Source organism: Chelonoidis abingdonii, chromosome 8 (genome assembly GCF_003597395.2).
Source record: "Chelonoidis abingdonii isolate Lonesome George chromosome 8, CheloAbing_2.0, whole genome shotgun sequence".
NCBI lineage: Eukaryota > Metazoa > Chordata > Testudines > Testudinidae > Chelonoidis > Chelonoidis abingdonii.
Genome location: NC_133776.1, coordinates 105,786,647 through 105,812,072, shown reverse-complemented (window position 1 = coordinate 105,812,072; position 25,426 = coordinate 105,786,647). Strand labels below are relative to the sequence as shown.

Sequence of the window (25,426 nt, the reverse complement as noted above, 5' to 3'; positions counted from 1 at the left end):
AGGAAGAAGTAGGTTGAGGGCCTGGAAGATTTCTGTTTGGAGAATCTGGACTTCTTTATTGGGAGTTCATACAACCATTGAGCTGAATATTGTGACAAGGGGTGAAACAAAGGTGTGTAGATTCTGAGCAATCAAAGAGTAGCTCTGGAATCTTTTAAAGTGTGAAGGGAAGTGTCCGTCTTTTCCATAAAGAGCTTTGTATCTTCAAAGAGAAGGTCGTCTATGGTTGTTTGCACTTCTCTGGGGAAACCGAATAACTGGAGACAAGAAACTCATCTCATCGCGACAACAGTGGAGATGGAACATGCTGTCGCGTCAGCTGCATCGAGTGCAGATTGGAGTGACATCTTTGCCACTTGCTGCCCTTCATTAATTATGGCTTTGAATTGGTCCTTGTGAGAATCTGGGAGCTGCTCAATAAAGGACCTGAATTTTGAGTAGTTGATGTAATCATATTTTGCCATTAAGGGTTGATAGTTTGCAATACAGAACTGTAAAGTGCTGATAAGTATATTTTTCTCCCCCAAAGATAGAGGCGCTTCTAGTCCCAGTCATAGGGGCCAGATTTCAGATGATGCTGATGGCCTCTTGAGCTCAGCATGTCCACTATGATTGAATTAGGCAGGGGGGTGGGGGAGAGGAGAAGAGAAATTCTGTGTCTTTTGCTGGTATGTAACGCTTTTTATCGGCCCACTGGCATGTCGGTGGGACCAATGTCAGGGTCTGCCATATGAGTTTGACAGGGTCTAAGTAAAATGTCCAATAGTTTATGGTGTGACTCGGTCACCTCTCGTAATTGTAGTTGTAATGCATCTGCCACCCTATGAGCTAGCTCCTGGAAAAGCTTGAAATCATCTGCCAACAATGGAGAAGAGGGCATCGCTGTCTCATCTGGTGATGAAAATGAGAAGTTGGTCGGGGGGGATAATCTCCTCCTCGACTTCAGCCTCTTGTTCCCTCCTGACTATTCAGGAGGCTTGGATGCCCTCAATGCAGTGGGTTATCTCATAGGCTCCTGATAGGCCAAGCTAGAGCCATGGGAGACATGGTGTCTCTGTGCCTGCCAAGGATCCCAATAAGGCCATTGAGAGAGTGGGAAAGGCCCTGGAGGTTGGTACCATGGCTGCCCGTACCAAGGAGGCTCGGGGTCAGAGGGGCCGTACAGTTGAGGTCCATACTAGAAATGGGTACCATAGGGTGCATGAGAGGAGTGGCGGGAGACTACGTCCTCTTGCTCACTATCTGACTCAGCACTCGAAAATGGGGATACTGAGTAGAGGTGAGTCCAGTGCATCAAACACCAAAATGTCTGTTGTGTACTGGAAATCTGGTGGTGCCGCAGTCATTGGTACCAGTAGCATTTAACAGTGCTGAGATGTCTGCACCAACGGGGTTGACAATGCTATCCTAATAGTGCCGTCTGCCAGTGCCTGGCGTGACGGTACCAACATTGAGCTCTGCACCTCTGGAGCCTTCTCCAGGGTGGATTCTTTAGTTTTCTTGTGCCCAGGCAGTACCAATGATTCCTTGCCTGTGTCCATCGGTCCTTAGGCAGTCTCAGATGTTCTGTTGGGGTGGTAGGTACCATGCAAGCCCCTGGTACAGGATTCAGTACCAACGATACCAAGCAAGCTGAGATAGTTTTTGGCTTCATCAGGGCTCACTGACGGGACTACTGGCCCTTTTCTTACAGGCCTTATGAGAGTGGCTCGTGGTTCACTTCTTAGGCTCACCACCCTTAGATGCAGAGGGTTGCAGTGAGAATTCCTGCTGTCCAGAGTCTTGGTGCAACTCCGAGAGTGGCTGGAGGGCTGCTTCCATTAGAAGAAGCTTGAGTCTCAGTTCTCTATCCTTTCTAGACCTGTGTTTCAACTGTTGGCGTAAACTATATTTCTGTGGGATGTGGTTCTCTTCGAGGCAGCAGACGCATTGAGCAGGTGTCAGTCAGTCACTGGAATAGATTCTGTGCAACTGAGACACTTCTTGAAGCCCGGTGAACCAGGCATACCCTGTTCCGGGTGGGGGGGCGGGGGTAGGATGGGGGAAACCCTTGATGGGTGGGGGAGGGGGTAGAAGAAAAACAAAGTCTAAAGTAAAGTTTATTGGGGTTTTTTTTAGCTAAATAAAAGATAAAGGAGTGAAAAAGAAAAAAGAGGGCTCTAAAAGATTAGAGAAACAATTAGCAATTCTATTGAAAGTAATGATCCACTGACGGACTGCTAAAGCTCCATCTCTAGCCAAGAGCAGTTGAGAGGGACCGGGCAGGGTTTGCCCCTGCAACGCTTAGCCCTGTGGCAGACTGGGGTGGGGGAGTGTGTATGCTCGGCCAAATGGACACTGCTACCAAATTCTCTGATCAGCAGCGCAGGAACTCAGATAAACCTACAGCAGAACACCCATAACGGACACTACCTTACAATCAGTTAGGGAATACAGTTCACTTGAACCCAGTAGCCCCAAAAATTCATTGTTTAAAGTAAAATTTCCCTTGCAATTCTCAATCGATTTCTACCATTTCAGGAGCAGGTGTGTTAATACCTATGTTACTCTGTCATCTATGTCATGCATCCAATATTCATCAAACCCTACTCTAAATCCAGGGAATGATCCACTTCCATTAACACACAGATTCTCTTAAACCAAGATAAGTTTCTATCTGAGGGCTCACCTAAAATTCGCACATCACTGTCTACTGTAAGACTCCATACAAGGAACAAGTGAGGAGCCCTTTGCAGTTAACAACCACCAAAAGGAAATAAAAGCTGAATATTAGGGGACATTTTGTAATAATGAAATCTCCTAGTCCACAGGACAGCCTCTCAAAGGCAAGGCTGGAAGCCTCACTAAGGTCTACCTGGGATACATCACACTGGAAAAAGCCAGAGGGCTCAGCCTCATCTACATATAAACTACCAATGAAACAATTTAGCTGTCTTTAATGCCCATCCCTGTGATTTTGGGCAGGACTGTGCACACGCTCATTTCAGAATAAGTGAAATAGGAATGTACCCACAGACTAAGACTAAGCTTACTACAGGTGGGAATTACAATCACTGTAATCATTTCCATTCTAGCTACAGGACCCTATAACATCTCCTATATGAAAAAGTCCTGCCCTCGCCTCAGGCTGGGAGGAGATCTCCGGTTAAAGAGGTTCCCTGAGAAGCCTGGACACATCTGGCTCACAAAGAAAGTCTAAAGCAGCACTGGAGAGACAAGGTGGGTGAGATAATATCTTTTACTGGACCAACTTCAAGGGGTGAGTGACACAAGCTTTTGAGCCATATGCTGTATGTGGCTCAAAAGCTTCTTTCACCTCACCAACACAAGTGAGTCCAATAAAAGATATGACCTCACCTACCTTATCTCTGTAATATCCTGGCACAGGCATGGCTACAACTCATTGCATGAAGCAGCACTGAGCAGTGACGTACCAGAAACGCTCAGAGCTTAGCACCACTGCAACACTAACTGTTTTGTGAGCCAAACTTCTGCCAGTATTTCAAAGGCTCAGCATGAGCCAAGAGCAGGGGGGAGCAGATCAATGGGGGATAGACCCAACAGATTTTTCTAGTTCCTGATTTTTCTACTATGTACGTCAAATGACTTGAAAGTGACAGCAAAGCAATGCCCCCAGGTCTCCAAACCAGGAGCACACAATTCCTAGGAAGGGAGAACATCTTCTCAGGAGAGAGATTAGCAAAGAAGCAGCCGAACAGGCATCTTAGTCGCCTATCATACAAGAGTGACAGAGAGCACCCCTACTGTCATCAGCTCCCCCTGCTGGCAATGACGAGTACTGCAGAGATTTGAGGACACATCTGGGCTAGTGGTGCCTGACAGGCCCCCCACCCCTCAACTCCGGCTCTTCACATGATGTGAGAGAAGGTGAAAAAAAGAAGCAGGCCTTCACTTACCCTCAGCATCTGCTGTTGCTGCTGCTGCTGCTGCTGCTGCTGCCTCAGGTACTGCTGCTGCTGATCAGGTAATATCTGACTGGGTCGGATTCCTGATGGAACCCCTTGTGCACTCATATGATTCATCCCGCTCATCATAGGCGCTTGCTGTATCGACTGATGAGGAAACCTTACACAACAAGGAGAAGGATCAGTGGCTCTTGTGGACCCGGACAAAGCCTGGAGGTAGAGGAGCCTCCCTAAACCCAGCCTGAGCTTCTCAGGTCTCCACTAGCGGGGGGGGGTCGACCAGCTCAGGTCTACACTAGCAGAGTGGTTGACATAAGATATGCAACTTCAGCTATGCAAATATCGTAGCTGAAGTCGGCGTATCTTAGGTCAACTTACCTGGCCATGAAGATGGCGGCGAGTCAACCGCTGCCGCTCCCCCGTCGATTCCGCTTCCGCCTCTCACGAGCTGGAGTTCTGGAGTCAATGGGGAGTGCGACTGGGGATCGATTTTATTGCGTCTACACTAGATGCAATAAATCGACCCCTATAGATCAATCACTAACCACCGATCCGGCAGGTAGCGAAGACCTGCCCTAAGAAAACCAAATGCATCAGAGCAAGCACGGCCAGAACCAGAACCTCCGACATCACCAATTCAGAGAGCCCAGAACACTCACTGGGACCCATGCACCCTCTCAACTAGGCTTGTATGCAGGACTCTCCCTGCACTTTTTCAAAGGTTTGTCCAGTGTAGGTTAAAAAGTCTCAAGCAACAGGATTCCGAGCCCTGCTCCCGGGGACAATTTCCTGGCTGTATCCAGCCCCCTGGTGGAGAACAATGTTGCATCCACTGCTTTCCCCCTGGGGGGGATGGACAATCTCCCAGACAGATCCATTCCCTGCTCAGGGAGTGACAGAGCACCCAGCCCTTCCCCTGGGGCGATGATTCCCTGGCCAGAGCCACCTGTTTGAGAGTGACTGGGGTCCCAGCCCTTCTCCCCTGGAGTCAGGTCCAAATCTGTGGTTAACGATTTCTCTATCCTTCAGCCTATATTCCCCCTTTCTTAATTCGATCCCTCCCCTAGTGGTCACAGCCTCTTAACCCCTCTCCCTGCTTGGGGTTTATACACATCTCTCCCCATGCTATTCACTGAATTCCCTCCTGGCTGTAATATCTTTCTGGGTCTGACAAGGAACTGCTTAAGACCATCAGCTCAGGAGGCACAAAGGATTCCAAGATGCTGAATGCTACAGCACCAGAGCCATAGCCCTGGGGCCACGAGGCTTTTCACAGGCCCCTATCTACTAGTCCTGTCTAAGTTGTTACATTGGAGAAGTTCCCTGTGCAATACCAATAGCTGCTCAGCACCTGCAGGTTGGGAGGTACCTCTGTGTGTTGCCCAGGGCATGGCCATAGCCGGGGGCCTGCTGATGCACATAGCCACTTGGTCTCTGCTGCATCTGTCTGACAGGATCCACGAGAGCTGAGTTTGAGCTGGGATGGGAATTCTGGTAGGGCTGGCTGGAATAGTTGGGAGGTACCATTGTACTGGACTGAGGGGGATGCTGCTGCAGGCCTATATGGGAGACGTAAGGTGTGTAACCCTGAGGGGAAGAAAAAGCCTTTGTTAAATGTGCTGGGATACAGAGGGAGTGCTTGGGTGGGGTGGGGGGGAATTTCCCACTGGGACACAGAGATGGCAGCATTAGAAACCCAGGGCCTCATGGTCCACTTCGCTCTTTTCCCAGAGACTGGAATTTTCAAGACAGTTGGCAAGTGGGGACACCATGTGGCTCCAGGGCCCTGCAGCAGGAGTTCACACAGTGCTGGCTGCGCCTCTGCTCACTGGCCCTTCATCCCCCTCCTCCCTGCCACAGAAAGCCCCACTCACCTGGGAAGGCTGCAGGGCTCCATAGGAAGGGGTAGGGGTCATTTGGCGTACTGGTGGCTGCCCCAGCATTCCCTGGCCCTGCTGGAAAGGAGCACGAGACATTCACACTCAGGAATACGGAGACCTAGGACCATCAAGCTCCCTCTTTGCCATCCTCTGGGCATATGTGAGCTCTTCCCAGCAGTGCTCTGGCAGAACTCCCCAGGCCAGACACAACAGCCTGTCCTCTCCACAACTCAGTCTGGCAGGAATGTCACGGCCACATGGGACCCAGCCGTGAGCAACCAGGCTCGCAGGGACCCTACCTTCCAATCAGGACAAGGCCTTGGAGAATATGTTGGCCCCACAGTCACAGTGATACTAACCCCTACCTTCCCCCATGCTAGCCCCACAGATGCACTGACACTAACCCCTGCCCTCCTGACTTGGGCCTGGTGCCCCCTGCTGGCCCTGCAGCCACAGTGACACTAGCTCATTCTCAGTGTCAGTCTCCCCATCACGGCTGATTCAATCAATGATGTGGGCAAACAAAGAAGGAAAGGAACCAGGGACCCAGATGATGCCAAATGCTATAGAAACACCAGCCACCTGAGGCAGACGGAAATGCAGAGTTAGGAAGAGCATTGGGGAGTTTGTTTTCCAGCATGAATAAGAAAATGAAAACCAGTGAGCACAACCCAGGACCGACTGTGCTCTGGGACGACTGCACAGCAAGGGGTGGGATACAGCTCCGCCGTACCAGCTTAGCCTGAAGTTGCTGGCGGAGCAGCTGCCCTTGGGAAACTGGAGGCTGCTGTCTGTAGACTCCTGGCTTGTAGGAAGGGTCAATTCCCATCATGCCACTCATCCCCGAAGGCAGCACCCCACTGTAAGAGGGCCGACTCTGCACCAGCTTTCCCAGGGGCACGCGTACAGGTCTGTATGAGGTATCCAGCCGAGGGCCACCTGCAATAGGAGGAGAAAGAGAAAGGGCCAGAGTCACACACATCCAATCCACCACTGTCCCACCACACTAGGGCAGGAGCAGCTGCTAAGGGGCACTCTCTGCTGGTTATTCGTCTCTAGCCAGGCCTAGCCCAGGCAGCTGTGTCTGGTCCTTACATTCGCTCACCTGTCAGATGGAATAGGCTACAGAAAAGGAAGCTCATGATGTAAAAGGGACTCCCTTAAAGTTGCTACCTGCAGGGTAGCAAGATTCTCCTCTCCCCTACACCTACCTGCTGGCAGAGGCTGATTCTGGGCATAGAGACCCACTGGCGACTGCCCATATACCAGTCTAGACATGGAATTCCCAGCCTGATGATGCATGAGGTCTGCAGGCATGCTAACTCCATAGGGGACTCCTCGGCTAGGGCCCAACACAAAATCCTGCAGGAGGAAGGAAGAGTGAGAGGAAGCAGCACACCTGGAGCCTCCAGGAACTCACAGCTGGGACAACTGGGTCACAAAGCTAACAGGGACAAGACCCTGTGTGCTAGGCAGGGCTACGAGCAGCCTCTCCTCTCCCTAGCAAGGATGCCGAGGGCACACTCACTGCCTCCTCCTCAAGAAACCCAGAGAGATTCCTCTCCTGGGGAATGCTGGGAAGAGGTCCAGCGTTTCACTCATGCCTCTCGGAAAGGAAAGCACTAACCACCTGCTCCTCACAGGCAGAGCAGAAAGGACAGATCTGTGGCTGGGGGTGCAACACAGCCCCGTGTCAGGTCTGTGGCTGGCGGGAAAAGTCATGTTACCTCGCTTTTGTTGGCAGGCTGGTTGCGTTTCTTGCTCTTGCTCGGTTTCTTCTTGCGCTCCTCAGTGGAGGTGGCAGGATTAGAGCTGGTTTTATCAGCCTTGGCTGGCTCTACAACCTTCTTCTCTGGCTCTAGGGCCACAGGTGTGGGGGGCTCCTCCTCCTCAGGAGGCAGTGGCAGTGGCTCCAGGTAGTAGCTGCGGGGCTTAGGTTTCAGGTGTGTATGATACAGCAGGAGCCTCTGCTGCTCCTCGAACCTGGACACCTTACGATCCACTCGCACAGTCCCAAACCAGCCCCAAGAGAGGGGTGCTGAGTGCTTCAGGCCCTCAAACAGATCCCAGGGGGAAATCTTCTGCTTCGTGGAGACTTGCAAACCCTTGAAAGAAGGACGGGAAAGTCAGTGAGCAACCCCCAAGACACTAGCAGCCCTTGGGCAAGGGCACAGGGAGCCACTGAGCCCATCCCACCAGCTCCACTCCATCGAGCAGGGACCAGTATCTTGTCTCTTCTGAAACAATGTTCACCACATTGTCTCCTATTGCTCCTCATTTCATACCCCCACCCCTTCTCGTCCCTCCTCTGCCAGTCTCCTGCTGGCACATAGGCTGCAAGCTGCTGTGGCATGGGTCGTGGGTCTCTGTAGGCACAGAGCCAACATTTAAATCATCATCATCATCATCAGTACTTGTGATGTCTTGGAAGACACTGCCTGCAACTATTAACGGGTTAAAACACCTTAACTCTTCCCTTCTCTGATGTGGCTACACCACACTGAGTGCGAAGGCCCTGGCTCTCTTTGGACAGCTGCACAAAACACAGTACTTGGCAAGAGGATTAACAAACCAGATGCTTCCAGACACCAGCACAGGCTCCAGGCAAGAGCAGCATGAGGCTGTCTGTGCACTGGCAGCCATGACTCAGAGGCCCAGGAACAGGACTACTTGCCTCCTTCTTGAAAATAGAGTCAAAGCCAGCAATCTTGTTGCCTTTGGTGTCAATGAGGGATCCCTGAGGTTCGCAGGTAATGACGTCCCGAGTCTGCTTGGGAAGAGGAAGTAGCTGTCGCACTTTCTCCAGGCTGTCGGATTGTCGGTCGCCCAACTCCTTCTGCACTAGGCAGGAGGTGGAGACAAAGGCGTCAGGAGCCATTCAAACAGTGGCATCCAATGCAACCAACCCTACCATCACTGTTGCCCCCATAATGCCCTGCCCCACAACCACCACTGCCCTATCGCCCCATGCCCAACAAACCACTTTTCAAAACCCTCTTATATTGCTGCCTCCTGCCTTCTGTGCCCAACACTACATATTCCCCAGCTCTCCAGACTGGCCAGGGCCTCCTCACCCTGAGTTTCTTGACCAGGTTCATGTATGCTCGCTTGTTCTCCTCCATGCTGCCCTGAGAAATGCTGGACATGTCCGCAGCCAGGGTGCCATTGATGAGCACACTCAGCATGTCCAGCACTGTGGTGAATAGCTCGCTGAGGGGAAGAGCAGAAAGGCTGAGGTCAGGAGAGGGGAAGACCCTGCAGTTCCACAATCCAGCACCACCCAGAAATGCAGGGTTGCATGAACACCTCTGCCATCACAGAGAACAATGCCCCATTAGCTCACCTGGAGCATGCCCTCAGGGGATGGGCAGGATTGGACCCACCAGCACAGGACATCTTATAGCACCCTGTCCAGACTTCAATCCCCATCTCCTCCTCTGGAAAACTGTTCCACGGCCTCCCAGACCCCTCACTATCCCATTGCGCCTTGTAACCCCTCTGGCATTCACACCTCAAGACAGCTTGATGTTCCCCCCACATGCACTCACTCAGCCTCTCCTCACAGCTCAGTCCCTCAGCTCTGCCCTCAGCTCCTCACAGCTTCTCTGCATCTTTCCAGTAATAATGATGCCTGGGTGAGCTCAATGCGCCAGCTGTAGGGAGGGGGCTGTCCCCTCCCTGCTCTGCATGTGCCCATGGAGTGTGAGGGCCCTTTGGCTGCCATTTGAGCCTACGCACTGGGAACTAGTTGCCCACTACTTCTCCTAAGTCTCTTTCAGCCATCCCTGGTCTCTGGTTCCTGCAACCCTCTCGCAGGAGAGGTCTGTATGTGCTTGCGGGCTGGCTCTCCCACATGGGACTGAAGTATGTGGGTGGGACAGCTTGCCCTCACCAGGACAGGAGGTGGACTAACTCTGGACTCCTCATGGGAGGGGCCCTGCTCCCCGACTTGAAGGAGACAGTTACTTGTTTGACTGCATGTCAACAGTCCCACTGCTGATGATGTCCAGGAGAAGCACCGCCCACTCTGTTGTCTGCTGTGTGCTGCGCTGAACTGTGTCAAACATCCCTCCAACCTGGCAGGGAACAAAAGTCAGTCAGAGCCCAGGCACTGTCCTGCCACACAGAGAACCCCAGAACCCAAAAGCGAGAGTGGAGGCTAAGTCAGGATACCTCTTATGGGCAGGTGAGGAGGGGACAAGCTCCAGGTAGCCCAGCTAAACGGGTGGTCTGCTGTAGGCCCTGGAGCAGCTTAGACTCTGGAGTGGCTCCCCCTGCCAGCTTAGCAGCAAGTTGAAAAGGGAAGCAATGCTGTGACCAATCTGCACTGAGCATTTCTGAAAGAGTTCAAGGTGTGTGTCCTGGCACAGAGGTGTCTCCTGTCTGGACAGGACAGCCAGGTCTCTCCATCCATTCCGTCCCCCGCATGGCTCCATACCCAGAAGAGCCAGGGAAACCTTCATCAGGCCCTGCCTACCCTTAGAAGGGAGGTCTCCCTGTTTATCCCTCCTTTCTCCTGCTGCTCACCAGATTCAGTCGCAGTTTCAAGGCCTCATGCATCAGCTGTTTGGCTTTGCAATCATCCTGGTACTGATCTTCCCGCCAGTTTGTAACAATCTAGGAGATTTAGAAGAGAGGTGAGGACCTCACATACTGGACCCTGCACTGCAGAGGGAGCAATAAGAACTCTCCACTTCTTACAGTCTGGGCTAGGAAGAAAGCAGAGAAGATACCCTTCCAAAGCACCCACAGTCCCAGATATGGAGGGAGTGAGGGAGATGCCTTCCCTATGGAGGGTGCCACCCTGTGAGGGTATATCCATTTGGATGGTCTGTTGTTCCCAAGCTCTTGTGGGGGCTGGGAAGGGGTCTACCTGCTGGACCTGGCTGTAGAGTGAGGTAAGGAGGCCTTCTCGCTGCTCATCCTGTCCTTTTAAACATGTCAGCACCAGCGACAGGAAGGGCTGCTGGCTCAGGAGGGACATGCTGGGAAGAAGAAGAGGAAGTAAGCTAGACAATGCCAAATGCTAGATGTGGCTGCCCAGGGCTTCCTGACCTCTCCCTAGAGCTCACCTCTTCTGCTTCTGGCGATCTCGCTCTTTGCGGGACGATGACCCCAGGTGCTGTCCTTTCTCTAGCTCTTCTCCAGCAGCTTTAAGTACATGGCCCTGCACCGATGTGGGCAGCTTGGCGATAAGTGGGGCCACCAGCCACACTCCTGACCTCTCCAAGGAACTGGGACACAGGGCAGACAAAAAGCTGAGTGAGCCAACCCATAGTTCAAAGTCCCTCTGCAAAGGATCCCACTGTCCCAGGGAGAGAGGAGCTGGGGCAGTACCTACCTGAGGATGGGTTTGGCTTTGTTGCTGGCAGATCCAGTGCTCACAGGCGCAGTGCTGAGGCTGTTGACTCCAGTTCCAATGGAGTTAGCGGAGCTGGTCTCTGCTGACTGCTGGAACACCTCAATGGTGGCCTTGGCAATGTTTTCTAACAACGAATTCATCTCCTGGAGAGAGTGGAGGTGTCGAGTGGAGTGCAGGCCCCCCCCCGCAACACCCCTCCTCTTTCTAGAGCACTTGGGGCACTGGCTGACCACAGCAACAGGATCTGTTTGCCTGAGCACAGCTCAGCGCTATCCTAGCAAGTGAAACTCACCTCATGCCTGCTGGCCGTGGGCGGCTCACCCATTCTCGGTGAGCCATTCCCCAAGCATCCTCCCCCATTTATGTTCCCCACGTTCTCACTCCCTGCCAGGGGTCCATTCCCCAACTTGGAAACATACAGAGATCCCCATCCAACATGCATGGCAGCTCTGCGAGCTCACCACACAACTCACATTGTTTGCTGTCTGCTTAATCATGAGCTGCAGCTCCAATGAGGACTGCCTCATTGTCCATTGGTCCAAGTTCTGTAACACACAGACACACTGCAAATTAGCCTCACCTCACAACCACTTCCTCGGCCCACACAGCCCCTCCCCCAGTGATGAATCTTCCCCCTGGCCTCAAGTAGGTGAATGTCTTTTAGAGACTGACATTATGAACGCTCGTGTCCAGCAATGGAGGTTAATGGGAATAATGTGTCAGGATCTCTCCTCCCCACTCATCCCACCAAGGAGTCAAGCAGGACCCACCATGGAGCCAAGCAGGACCCATCCCCCCAACACCTGTAGGATGCGTTTAATCCTCTGTCGCTGCGGATTCTCTCCCTCCTCATTGTCCAGCAGTCGATGTGGGTAACAAATCAGCTGCATCAGCCTCTGGGCCTGGATGCTGCTCAGAACGGGATCCTGCAAATCATTGCTGTCTTCACAGAGGGACTTCAGACATCGTTCACCCACCCACTCCTGCAAGGTGAGCACAGGATGAGCAGGGTCAGTGCATGGCCTGCACTGTGTTTAGGTGAGCAGGCCAAGACAGCACCCACTGCTTGCTCCTCAAATTTGAAGGGAGGATCTGGGAGCAAATTCAATCCACATGGACCTCCCTAGCAACTTGTAGGGCCCAAAGTCCCTTCTCCTCACTAATTATGCTGACACTGCCCCTTTACTTGTCCGATGCAGTGACTGTAGAAGGGGAAACTGGTCCTGGCAGGTCAGCAGCAGAGGAACACAGCTGCAGTTGTTTGTTTGTTTATTGACCTATTGGCCAGACTTAACTTCAGATAGTCACCGCTATGGCCAGGCTTCCCTAACGCCATAAGACATTCCAAAAGTTCCATTAGTAATTCATACATTTTAAGGCCCGAAAGAACCATTGTGATCATCCAGCCTGAGCTCCTGCACAACATGGGCCACAGGGCTTCCCTGAATTAACTCCTGCCTTCAAGCCCAATGTCTGGGATTGACCTAAATTGTATTTTAGAACAACTTCCAATCTTGATTTTAAAATGGTCACTGACGGAGAATCTGCCATCAAACTTGGTAAACTGCTCCAGTGGTCAGTTACCCTCACGGTTAAAAATTTGCATCTTGTTTCTAGTCTGAATTTGTCTAGTTTCAATTTCCACCATTGGATCTTGTTAGATCATGGCCTATTAGATTGAAGAGCCTTCTTATTAAATTGTTGTTCCCCACATAGGTACTTATAGACTGTGATCAAGTCACTCTTAACCTTCCTTTTGATAAGCTAAAGTAGATTGAAAGACTTTAGGAGTCTTTACCATCGTCTGGAGTTCCTCTCCGCAAATTCTATCCAAAACCTTCTCCAATCTGGCTTCTGCCCCTTTCATTTGTCTGACACTGCTCTCGCCCAAGTCCCTAATAACCTCTTCCCTGACTTCCATGACTATGCCCTCTTTTCGTTCTCTAATCACTGCTTCCCTCCTTGGTCCCTCTCCACTCTCCCACTGCACCTTATATCTTGGCAATTTCATCTAGAAACACAAATTCAACTACAGTCTCTGTGCTGACGACTCACAGACTTATCTCCTGCTCTCCAAACTACAATCATCACCTATCTCTGACATTCCCTCATGGATGTCCTGTCATCAGCTCCAATTCAATATGACTAAAATTGAGTACTTAATCTTCCCTCCAAACCCTCCCCACTACCTCTTTTCTCCATCTCTCTGAACATCACCCTCCTGTTTGTCATTCAGGCCTGTAACCTGGACATGCTCTTTGACTCCGGCTTCTCTCTTGGTCCTCATATGCAGGCTGTATTTCCACAAAACATCTCTAAAATACTACTTTTTCCTTTCCACCACCCAGCGAAAACTCTCATCATGTCACACCTGGATCACTGCAACATTCTTCCCTCTGGCTTTGACAAACACCACCCTGCCTTGCTCAAATCCATTCAGCATGCAGCTGCAGAGATCATTTTCCTAACCTTTTGCTTTGACCGTGTCACCCCTTTCTCTGCATCTCTCCATTGACTCCCCCTTCTCTAGCGCATCAAACATAAGCTACTTCACTTTCAAGGATCTGCGAGGCCCACCCCTACTTTACCTATCATCTCTCATTCATTAGCAGGATGTTGACTCCCACCTCTAATCAGCTCATGATGCCACTCTCCACTGTCCACTTGTTACATTTTCGAACAAGCACCTTCATGCTTTCTCCCAAGCTTAGGTGGTCATCTGTAAAGCTCTTTCATGATCCTCCTTCCTTCAAAACCCTCCCTAAGACTCTCCTCCTCCTAAGCCGTTAGGCTACTGTGTGTTGAAACCTCTGTCTATCACACTGACCAATCCTGTCTCATTATTTCCTCCCCAGTCTGTCTGTATCCAACTCTCTCTTGTCTTATACTCCTAGGTCACTTAGGAACTTTTGAAAATTTTCTCTTATCCTTCTCTTTGATCTCAGTTGGAACTGGACTGAGGCCCCCTTCTTAGGCAAAATTAAATTGGTTCTAGGTTTTATATCATGCTAGCAGCAAATGCCTCCTGCCACCAAGGGTAAGCTCTTCGGGACAAGGATTAACTTTTGTTCTGTGTTTGTACAAGGCCTAGCACAATGGGGTCCTGAGCCAGGACTAGGGCTCCTCGGTACAACATTGATACAAATAATGAATACAGTATATTTCCAATGATCCAAACAGCATGGGGGAACACAGACTTTATTTGGATAATTGGGAATTTGGATAATTGAGAAGGCAGGAGCCATTCAGTAGTAGAGTGGCCTTCCCACCAGCCAGGGGTACCTCCTCACAGTCTAGGCCAGGGGTCTCTGCTCTATGCTCTGAAGCTCTGCATTATCCAAATTCCTTCTTTGTCCCGTAGCATGAGATACATGGGGGACAAGGCATGGATTTGAACAACATGGAGGTTCGGATAATAGGGTTTTGGATAAACAGGAGTTATGGTAATGAAAAAAATAATATTTAAGGCATGTTTTCCAATCTTGTAATTACTCTTGTGGCTCTTCTCTGAATCTTTTCCAAATTTTCACATCCTTCTTGAATTGGGGAGACTGGAATGGAAGAATATTCCAGCACAGGTCACACAAGGACCACATATATAGCAATATAACCTCTCTACTATTTGATAATTCCCTGTTTATCCATCCAAGGATCACATTAGCCCTTTTGGTCACTGCATTGCACTGGAAGCTCATGTTCATGCAAACTCACGTTCATGCAAACTCACATTTAACCAATTATACACTATGACCACCAGTCTTTTTCAGAATCACTCCTTCACATGATAGAATTGCCCATCCAAGTGTGGCCTCCTTCTCTGATCGTAGGTGTACAACTTCATATTCGCCGTACTGATATGGATGCTTGCTTGATCCCAGCTTATCAAGCGATACCGATCACCCTGTACCAGTGACCTGTCCTCTTCAATATTTACCACTCCCTCAATCTTAATCTCACCTGCCCAACTTTATCATTGATGATTTTATGTTTTTTTCCAGGTCATTGATAAAAAATGTTAAGTAGCACAGAGCCAAAAAATTATTCCTACAGGTCCCACTAGAAACAGACTTGCTTGATGATGATTCCCTATTTACAGTTACATATTTAGAGCGGTCAGTTAGCCAGTTTTTAATCCATTTAACATATGCTATATTAGTTTTGTATCAGTCTAGTTTCTTAATCAGAATGATGTCAATGCCTTACAGAAGTCTAAGTATATTATAGCAACACTATTGTCTTTATCAACCAAGCTTGTCTCACAAAAACAGATATCAAGTCAGTCTGACAGGATCTATTTTCCATAAACCCAAGTTGTTTGGCATTAGTTATATTCCCCTGTTTTAATTCTTTACTAATCGAGTCCTGTATCATTCATTCAGTTATTTTGCCCAGAACTGATATCAGCTGACAGACCTATAATTACCTGGGTTGTCACATTTATTCTTTTTAAATACTGCCACATTAGCTTTCTTCCAATCCTTTGGAACTTCCCCAGTGTTCCATGATTTACTGAAAATCCAACATTAATGGTCCAGAGAGCTCCTCAGCTAGCTCTTTTTAAATTCTTGGATTAAAGTTATCTGGACCTGCTAATATAAAAACATCTAACCTTAGTAACGGCTGTTTAACATCATCTTTAGTTACCACTGGAATTGAAAGTATTTCACCTTCAGCACTATGATATGGCATCATCATCATCTGGACTTTTTCCAAATACGGAACAGAAATATTTATTGAACACGTCTGGCTCTTTTGCATTATTATTGATAATTGCACCATTTCCATTTAGTAATGGGCCAATACTATCCATCCGGATTCCTTCTGTTCCTGATATACTTACCCTTCAACACGTGTTGTCCATGCAGATTCCACCCATGGTGCCCAGGTGACCCAGCCACACAAGATCCGACTCTTTTTGAACAGCAATGTCGTTCACACTCCGAAGTGCAGGTGGTGCACAATAGTGGTCGGAGCAGAATCAGGAGGCTACCAACAGACTGAGCCAGAAGCCAGAACAGGCCCAAAGGCAGAGCTAGAGTTATGGTCAGGAGACAAGCCAGTGGTCAGAGCCAGGAGACAGGAATAGGCAGAGACAAGGGCTGGAGTAAGGGCTGGCCAGGAAGTAGGTCTGGCGCAGCTGTGGGCAGAGAATGCATTGAGCGGCCACTGAGTTCCTGTTGCTACAGGGTTTATATGGTGATCTGTTGGCTCTTCTGACCAATCAGGGAGCACAGTCACTAACTGAGGGTTTATTAGGTGCAGCCAAGCCTATGGGGTTGCTAGACAACCAAGCCTGAGGTAGCAGAGTTCCTGACAGCATCCACTATGGCAGCACCCCTGCTTCATGTATCCTCACAGCCACAGACGCTGGGGTCTTAAAGGATGGAGCAGGCTCAACTGCCACCCCATTCCTTCGCCAATAAGAATTCCAGGAGAACAGGTGGAGGGCCAAATCATGGAGCCTGTGTGGACAACATATCTCAAAGAACCACCCTTACTGTAGGATAAGCAACTGTTCTTCGAGTGATTGTGCACATAGATTCCACTCTGGGTGATTAACAAGCAGTGATCTTTAACCTGAAGGTGGGAAGAAGAGTCCTACTTAAAAAGGTATGGCAAGCCAGCCCTACCAAAGCTGGCATCTGATCTGGAAGCCTGAACCAGGACAAAATGGAAGGTGAAAGTGTGAATGAAGCTCCAGGAAGCTGCTCTATTTCAAATAATGGGATGTTACTTAGAGACACTGTGGAGGCAGTGTAAGCCCTCATGGAATAGGCTCTAACATGACCCTGAGGATCTTGTCAGCTATCTGATACCAAAACCTTAACACAGTCCAAAACCCAGCTGGATAATCTGAGTGGAAACCCTTTTTGGGAAAGCCACAAACAGACGGGGGAGGATGCGAATGCTTTGCCCTAACTCTATAGAAGGATAAGGCTCTCACCACATATAAGGTGTACACTTTTATTTTGTCTGAGCTGCAGTAAGTTTGAGGAAGAAAACAGGAGATGACCTGACTAGTTCAGGTGAAAGTCTGAAACTTAGGAGAAGCCTAAGGATGACACTGTCCTTAAGGTACATAGAGGGCCCACCATGAAGGCCTGTATTCACTGACTAATCTGGCTGAGCTAACGGACACCAAAAACACCATCTTTGTCTATAAGTAGTAGAGGTGGCGAGTTACCATGGGTTCTAAACGAGGTCCCATTAAGCCAGTTAGAACCAAACTGAGGTTTCAGGAATGGGGAGATTCCTTAACTGGGAGATGCCGCCGCACCGGATCGGACCCTTATCAACCAGTAATTGAGGTATGGGTAGATTTCGACCCCTTGACGCTGCAGGTAAGTGGCCACTGGCACTAGACACTTGGTGAACATTCTCGGAGCCGACCGGAGACTAAAGGGCATCACTGTGAACTGGAAATGGCCCTGGCTCAATGTGAAACGGAGGGAACACCGGTGCCCCAGGAATATGGAAATATGAAAAGTACGCATCCTTTAAATCAAGGGCAGCGTACCAGTCTCTTGGATCCAGGGAGACCATATGAAACCTCAACTTTTTGAGAGATTTGTTGAGGTGATGCAGATCTAAAATAGGCCTGACGCCCCCTTTTGCCTTTGGAATTAGAAAGTAGGGGGAGTAAAATCCTCTTCCATGTTTTGCAGAACCTCTTCCACGACCCCTAGATGCAGGACTTCCTGAACGAGGAGTTGGTCATGAGAAGGGTCCCTGAAGAGGTAGGGGATAGGGGATGAAAGGGTTGGCCAGCTATAAACTGCAGGGTATAGCCAGACGAGACTGTGTCGAGCTCCCAGTGGTCCGAGGGGATATGGGTCCAGGCTGACCAGAAAGAGCACAGGAGATTGAGGAAGATGGGGAATGGATTCGGTGCATTGACTGAGGTGTCGTCCTCGGGCGCACCCTCAACATGACTGCTTTTGGCTGCCTTGGTATCTGGAAGGACCAGGATGGGCAGGTGGACGAGACAACAACGGTTGGCATCGCTTAAAACTCCTGTCCTTGTCCTTTTTTTGGTAGGCGCCAGATCGAGGGATACCCCAAGACCTCAATGATGGGGAGGTGGGAAATGGTTTTCTAGCCTGTTGAGGAGCATGCAGGCCCAAGGAGCAGAAGGTGCCCTGGAGCCTTGCATCAGTTAGCTCTGAAAATAGCTCTGTTCCCTCAAAAGGGAGCTTCTGGAGGGTGAATTGCATCTCCTGGGACAGCCCTGGAGGCCTGTAACCAGGAGCTACACCTCATGGCTATTGCAGAGGTGACACCAAGTCTGTGGCATCTCAGGCCATCTGAGGGACACCTCTGGGTCCTGCCTTGCCCTCTTCCAACCAGTGGCGAACTCCTGTGCCCGGTCCTGTGGAAGGCTCTCTTTGAACTTGCCGATGGAGTCCCACAGGTTGAAATTGTATCTGCCAAGTAGGGCCTGATGGTTAGAGACCCTGAATTGGAGGCTTTCTTCTGAATAAATCTTTCTCCCAAATAAGTCCAGCCTCTTGGCATCCTTATTTTGGGGGTGCCACTTGCCTGGCTCTGCCTGGCCCTTTCGTTGACAGCGGACACGACCAGGTACCCATTAGAAGGGTCCGTGTATAGATAGTCAAACCCCTTTGTGGGGACATAGTACTTCTTTTCCGCCTTCTTGGATGTGGATAGAATGGAAGATGGCGTCTGCCACACTGACTTGGCGATCTTTAGGACTCCGGGGTGAACGGGCAATGCGACCTGGGCTGGGGCAGAGGAGAGAATGACATTCAAGCGGTCATCGGGCTCCTCAGTTAGCTCCTCGACCTCCAAGTTCAGGTTGGCTGCCACTCTTAAGTAGGGCTTGGTGCTCCCTGAAGTCATCAGGTAGGGGGGTGGGGGTCTACCAGTTTGCGAGTTTCCCCTGCTACTGACCTGTCTGGGGATGACTGCACCACCAGAGGATGGGGAGCATCCCCTTGCTGCGTCACGGACCACTCTGCAGACGCCGGGGCCTCCAGTGGAGTCACTGCTTCGGATTCAGCCCCTTGGTCCAACACCGGAGCCAGCTGCGCTGGAGGTAGCTTGTCTGATGCAGCCTGGGAGGAGCAGTGGGAGTATGGTGCTGGCATTACAGGCACCCACCACAGGTTCCAGTATTGCCACTGGGCGAGCCATTGCCCTTGACCCCATGCTGGTGCCGCAGGCGCTTTGACAGGTTCCTGGCTGGGAGACAATTTGCCCTGTACAGGGGAAGAGCTGAACTGTCCCTCTGACTCAGACCACTGCCCTTCTAGTGACCAGGGTGGGGCTGTGGAAGCCCAAGTCTGTCAACTGACTCATCAGCGACCGTTACAGGGGGGCCGATGCCTGCCCAAAGAATGGTACCGGAGCCCCGGCGATCAGTGCCATGACCAGGAATGGTCTCATGCTGGAAGGGACCGATACCTGGAATACCTGCGAGGCGATGGCGACGGACACGTTGGTGATCTCTGGTGGGAAGACCGTCAGTACAGAGAAAATGAGGATCAGCATCATGATTCTAGAGTTCCGTGCCTTGTAAGCACAGCCCATGGCAGCAGAGATCTGGGCCTCCTTGCTGGAGACCAAGGTTGCAGTACCAGCGTCCTTGGCCATGGCGAAGGGGAATGACGCCTGCGGTCCGGGAACTGTCCCATCACCAGATTGGTCGTCTAAGCCAGTGTCTTGGCAGGATCCACCATGCGACCAGGTGTCTGTGGTACTGGTTGGCCTAACTGTTCTTTGGCCACCAGGGACGCAGATGGCCCTGCGAGGGCTGGGATCCCTTACTGTTCCCCGGAATCAGAAGCAGGTCCACAGTGGTACCCCTGAGAGCCTCCATTGCAGGCACAAGCCCTCACTCAGGTCCTTTGCCTGAAGTTCCCTTGCATGGTGCCTGCAGACTGCTTCTTCGATTTCGACTGCTTCTTCGTTACTGGTGAGGGGGAACAGTGCCAGGCGGATCCCAGTGCCGGCAGTGCACTGCATACTGATGCCGAAGCACCAGGTGTGGAGTCCGAGTGGGAGGGCTCCGATGCTGGGCATAGAGCATGAGGAGGGCCCTCAATCAACTATCCCGCCGGAACTCTAACTGCTACTAAAACACTTAACAGCTAACTAACCACTGACTAAATAACAAAGGAGAACAAACTAAACAGTGAAGAACCGCTAATTCTCTTGCTAAGCAAGACCAAGTCCCAGCCAACTGTCATGGGCAGTAAGAAGGAACTGAGAGGGCGTAGGGCCGGCAGTACCTGATATATTGCGGCATGAGGGCGGCACTCCAGGGGGCGCCACAGCCTGCCCTACGGATACTACTAAGGCAAAAATCTCCAACGACTGGGCACGTGGGTGCACACACACCTAGATGGAATCGACATGTGCAAGCACTCGAAGAAGAAAGCAGAATTTCCCACCAGTAATAAAATCAGTCAAGTAGTTTGTAAATTCATGCATATTAAAAATGTGCTGCTCATCTACTTGACTTGGGGTGAGCCTCCCCTGCTACACCCACCTATCAAGGCCCCTGCTACCTAGAGTATCTCCTAACATACTCACTTCTTGTGGATCTTAGAAAGTAGTGAGAGCAGTGAAGAAGGGAAGGGTTCAACAGACTGTCAGAAGGGCAGGGGAAAGAAGGGCAGCACAGGACTTGGGCACTGCCTGGATGGTGCCCAGGACCCTATTAGACTTGACAGCCAGGACAACCCTGAAAAGGGCACATAAAAAGTGAGTGGCTCTCCCTGAAACTCAAAAACACAAGCTGCAGGTGAGCAAGCCCAGCTATAGAACTGGCCGAGCTGCCAGGAATGCCCCAACCTGACATGCAAGAGCCACCTTATATCATTTCAAGTACCCCTCCATCTCATGCTCCCTCCTCTCTGCCCCCAGCACACATGTAGAGGGCTACTGACTGCCATCTCACCCTGGGGAAAGGGCACAGTGGTGGCACCAGAGCTCTACAGAATACACAGCATCTGAGCTCTCCAAAACCAGAGTACCAATCAGCTCTGTTTAGCAACTTTTCATTCTTAGCACCACCACGCGGCAAAACTGTGCCCAGCTTCTTTGAAACAGTAGAAGAGAACATCCACCAAATCTGAACAGGCAGAGGGACAACCGTCAGCAGCTGGGATCAGGGACAGGGTGGGGCACAAGAGCCAGATTTACCTGCTGACAGATACTCCTCAGGACATACTTGGCATAAATATCCAGGCTGGCCGTCTCTATGGACACTGTCCGGCCAGCAGACTTCTTGGCACCCAGCTCATCTTCCATAAGGTCATCCACCCCTCCAGTGTGGGAAAAGCCAGAGCCTTTCAGCTCTGCATCCCCTGTAACCAAGAGGCAAAGGGTCACCTAATGAAACAGTAGCAAAAACCAAAGCCATCCGCACAATGGACGCTGAACTTGAATACAATTTCCTCCGGCCCCAGAGCTCAGCATAGGCCGTCTCCATGCCCGGCTATTGCCCCACGGCCCCAGAGCTCAGCGCAGGCTGTCTCCATGCCCAGCTATTGCCCCACAGCCCCAGAGCTCAGCGCAGGCCGTCCCCATGCCCCACTACTGCCCCACGGCCCCAGAGCTCAGCGCAGGCCGTCTCCATTCCCAGCTACTGCCCCACGGTCCCAGAGCTCAGCGCAAGCCGTCTCCATTCCCAGCTACTGCCACATGGCCCCAGAGCTCAGCGCAGGCCATCCCCATGCCCCACAACTGCCCCACGGCCCCAGAGCCCAGTGCAGGCCATCCCCATGCCCCGCGACTGCCCCACGGCCCCAGAGCCCAGTGCAGGACACCTCCATGCCCCGCGACTGCCCCACGGCCCCAGAACTCAGCACAGGCCATCCCCATGCCCCACGGCCCCAGAGCTCAACACAGGCCATCCCCATGCCTCGCGACTGCCCCACAGCCCGGTGCAGGCCGTTCCCATGCCCCACTACTGCCCTACGGCCCCAGAGCTCAGCACAGGCTGTCCCCATTCCCCGCTATTGGTCCCTGGCCCCAGAGCTCAGCGCAGGCCGTCCCCATGCCCCGTGACTGCCCCACAGCCGCAGAGCTCAGCGCAGGCCGTCCCCATGCCCCGCGACTGCCCCTTCCAGAGCTCAGCACAGGCCACTCTGTCCCCATCCCCAACCAACAGCCCTCAGCCAGAGAGCTCAGCATAGAACAGCTTCATCCCTGCCAGCTACCAACTCTGGGGCAGAGATCCATGCAGCCCACATATGTCCCAGGGAGAGAGCTTAGCACAGGCCAGACATTTCTCCATCAAACAGATCTCATCTACCTCTATTTCTCCCAACAGAATTCTGCGCCCCTACTGGGGCAAGAATTCAGATGGCCCACATTTTACTGTGCTCCCCACGCAGAAAAATGCAAAAAAAAATCTGCTGGGGGAGACGCACCTCTTCCCCAGCAGCACATGTGTTCCAGCATGCCTGGAGCAGCCTCAAGATTGGGAAGGGGGGCTGGGTGTGCAAGTCTGATCAGCAGGTGCGGGGGCACTCTGTCCCTCTCACTTGCTACTGCAGCTCCCTGGTGTGGAAGGGTAGGACTTTTTATTATGCAGGAGGCAGGCTAGAGGGAGAAATGTAGCTGCCTGCCTACATAGTAACATTGCTAGTGTTCCTATTGTTAGTTAACTGTTCCCATTCTCAGTCAATTCCTCCAGGAGCATAAAACTTGTGAAAGTTTTAAGGCCTCTACATTGCTAGAGTGATGTAAAGCCTTATAAACGATAGTAAGGGAATCAGCTAGGAAGATCTATGTGCTCTCTCATTTTTTTCCTGTGCCAAAGTGGCACAATGAAGTTAGATTACAGCTCAGGATTTATTTTACTCACCCATTTAAAAAAAAAAAAGAGACTGAGGGCAAAAAAAACAACAACAACATTTACCAAGCAGTCAATCAAACGTCAGGACAATCAGAACCAGGCACTTCCCAAAGTACCCAGCCAGGTCCAGGACAATGACTAGCAAAACTGGACGACTTTCATGTGTGAAATTCTGAGCAATTTAAAATAACATTCTACTTTTTCCCCCCCGCACTGTCTGGTGTTCAGTAATGTAATTTAAATGAAAATCCAAGATTATAACTGGAATGCAGGACATTGTTACCAAGTGTTTGTAACTTCACTTTCATGTGTTTAGGAAATGCTGAATAGTGATTGGGACTTTTTTCTGTATTGTAGTTTAAAAAATTTCCAAAACAATTGGAACTGGTGTGATTCTATTGCATTTTTTGACAAATAAAATATGAAGAATTTTGCAGAATTTTTAAATTTCTTGGTGCAGAATCCCCCCAGGACTACTCCTATGTAGTCATCATATATCTCTCGCAGTCCAACACTGTGTAGCACAAACTTCCTGCACTCTGCCTGCTTCCCCAACACTACTTGTCTCCCTCTCACAAGTCCAGTCTAGGATAAGATACGTACCCAGCACAAAGACAGCCTTCAGCACTGCAAAGACTGCTCCATCCACAATTCGGTTCTGGGAAGCAGCCAGCAAGTGGCGGTCACAGGAGGAACGAATTCCCACGGTGGGCTTATCTGCAGAAAGGACAAAGGAGATGGGTAAATCCCAGTGTGTGAGAAAGACCCAGCCTCCAGAGCCACCCAAATCACGCATTATCCAGTACGGCGGACTGAGAGCCAGCAGTTCTGGCTCTGCTACTAGCTCACTGGGCCAGTTTGGCACTATTCATTTCCCCATCTGTAACATGAAGCCAATTACATCTGTCTACGCCCAAGAGTGGGGGTGTCTCTGAACAACTTGGCTGACAGACGACACAAAGGCAAAGTGTTGTGCAGCACTGGACTACCCCAGTGTAACACAGCCATAAAATTCACAGAGATGACCAAGAAGCAATATCTGTGCAACCAAGTCCAGGCTTCAGCACAACTCTAACTTGGGGCATCAGCCACATTTGGAGGAGTGAGGGGACAATGTACAGATGATGAGCCATGGATGCCGCGCTGCAGGACTGGTTCCACTCCAAACAGAAAGGGCAGTCAAACTAGACAAGTCTGAGACATTACAGAGGTGTGTATGGCAGCCCTAGGGCAGGAGAGGAGCCAGCAACAGATCAATGAAGAGAGGGTCATACGCTGGGGCCAGAGTGAAACCCAGATGCTGCTGCTGTGAGGACAGCTCCCAGCCCCTCTGCTCAGACTCGGAGCTGGAGGGTTAGCGTGCCTGGGCCACGCGGCGGTCTTTAAAGGGAAGGACAGGCAGATTGCAGAGTTTGGGGAAGCAGAGGAGAGGGGTTTGTCAATGGGATAATACAGGGGGCAGTGCAGAGACGGGAGTCGAGGGGGAAGAAGCTGCTCTCTGCAGGTACTGCAGGGTGTCAGGAAGGAGCAGGAGGAGTAAGGGTTGCTGCCATTATGGCACAGAAGATTCATAAATTATAAGGCCAGAAGGGATTGCTGTGATCATCTAGTCTGACCGCCTGTGTAACACAGGCCAGAGACCTGCCCTGAATGAATTCCTATTTGAACTAAAGGTCTTTTAGAAAAACATCCAATCCTGATTTTAAAACATCTAGTGGTGGAGAATCCACGACAACCCTTGGTGCACTGTTTCAATAGTTAATTACCCTCATTGTTGAGTGTACACCTTACTTCCAGTCTGAATTAAAGTCTAACTTCAACTTCCAGCCATTAGATCTTGTTATACTTTTGTCTGGTACATCGAAGAACGTCTTTATTATCAAATTTCTGTTCCCCATGTAGGTCCTTACAGACTGTCAGCAAGTCACCCCTCACCTTCTCTTTGATAATCTAAAACTGAGCTCCTTAATCTATCAGGCATGTTTCCCAATCCTTCAATTATTCTCATAGCTCTCTTCTGAACCCTCTCCCATTTACATCATCTTTCTTCCATCACGGACACCAGAACTGGACATGGGATTCCAGTAGCTATTGCCCCAGTGACAAATACAGAGGTTATAGAGCCTCTCTAATCTGAATCCCCTGGAGAGAAGGAAACGGCAGGTTCCAATGAAGCCAGTTGGATATAGGCACAGGACATGAGAAGAACTGCAAAGAGCAACACAAGAGGCTGGGTAGGCTGAAGAATCCGGTGCTAGAAGCAGCGAGTGGCATGTCCAAATCCAGCTAGGGAGTGGCATGTGTAGGTGAGGACAGAGTAGACTCTGGCACTGATGTCAGGCGGCATAAGACCCTGGCTGACAAACTCTTCAGCACTTACCATAATGTCTGGGACAGAGCAAGGGTCATATCAACCCACAGCACACCAAGG

The 25,426-nt window shown here is 50.7% G+C and overlaps 1 protein-coding gene across 5 annotated transcripts in view; it reads right to left on the bottom strand.

Annotated features, from left to right (window-relative positions):
- Positions 1-25,426, bottom strand: part of MED12 (mediator complex subunit 12) — a 71,998-nt gene that overhangs the window by 15,186 nt on the left and 31,386 nt on the right. For 4 of the 5 annotated variants that reach the window (XM_075068925.1, XM_075068922.1, XM_032794867.2 and 1 more), the window contains exons 25-41: positions 23,599-23,712; positions 21,336-21,499; positions 11,972-12,151; positions 11,642-11,713; positions 11,148-11,311; positions 10,879-11,040; positions 10,680-10,791; positions 10,334-10,423; positions 9,773-9,882; positions 8,881-9,016; positions 8,481-8,642; positions 7,534-7,911; positions 7,018-7,168; positions 6,540-6,745; positions 5,801-5,881; positions 5,296-5,513; positions 3,918-4,086 (exon numbers count right to left, since the gene is read on the bottom strand). In XM_075068925.1, the coding sequence (XP_074925026.1) occupies positions 3,918-4,086; positions 5,296-5,513; positions 5,801-5,881; positions 6,540-6,745; positions 7,018-7,168; positions 7,534-7,911; positions 8,481-8,642; positions 8,881-9,016; positions 9,773-9,882; positions 10,334-10,423; positions 10,680-10,791; positions 10,879-11,040; positions 11,148-11,311; positions 11,642-11,713; positions 11,972-12,151; positions 21,336-21,499; positions 23,599-23,712 (2,669 nt within the window). The remainder of the gene's footprint in view (positions 1-3,917; positions 4,087-5,295; positions 5,514-5,800; positions 5,882-6,539; positions 6,746-7,017; positions 7,169-7,533; positions 7,912-8,480; positions 8,643-8,880; positions 9,017-9,772; positions 9,883-10,333; positions 10,424-10,679; positions 10,792-10,878; positions 11,041-11,147; positions 11,312-11,641; positions 11,714-11,971; positions 12,152-21,335; positions 21,500-23,598; positions 23,713-25,426) is intronic. The other variant, XM_075068924.1, reaches the window with a different exon arrangement.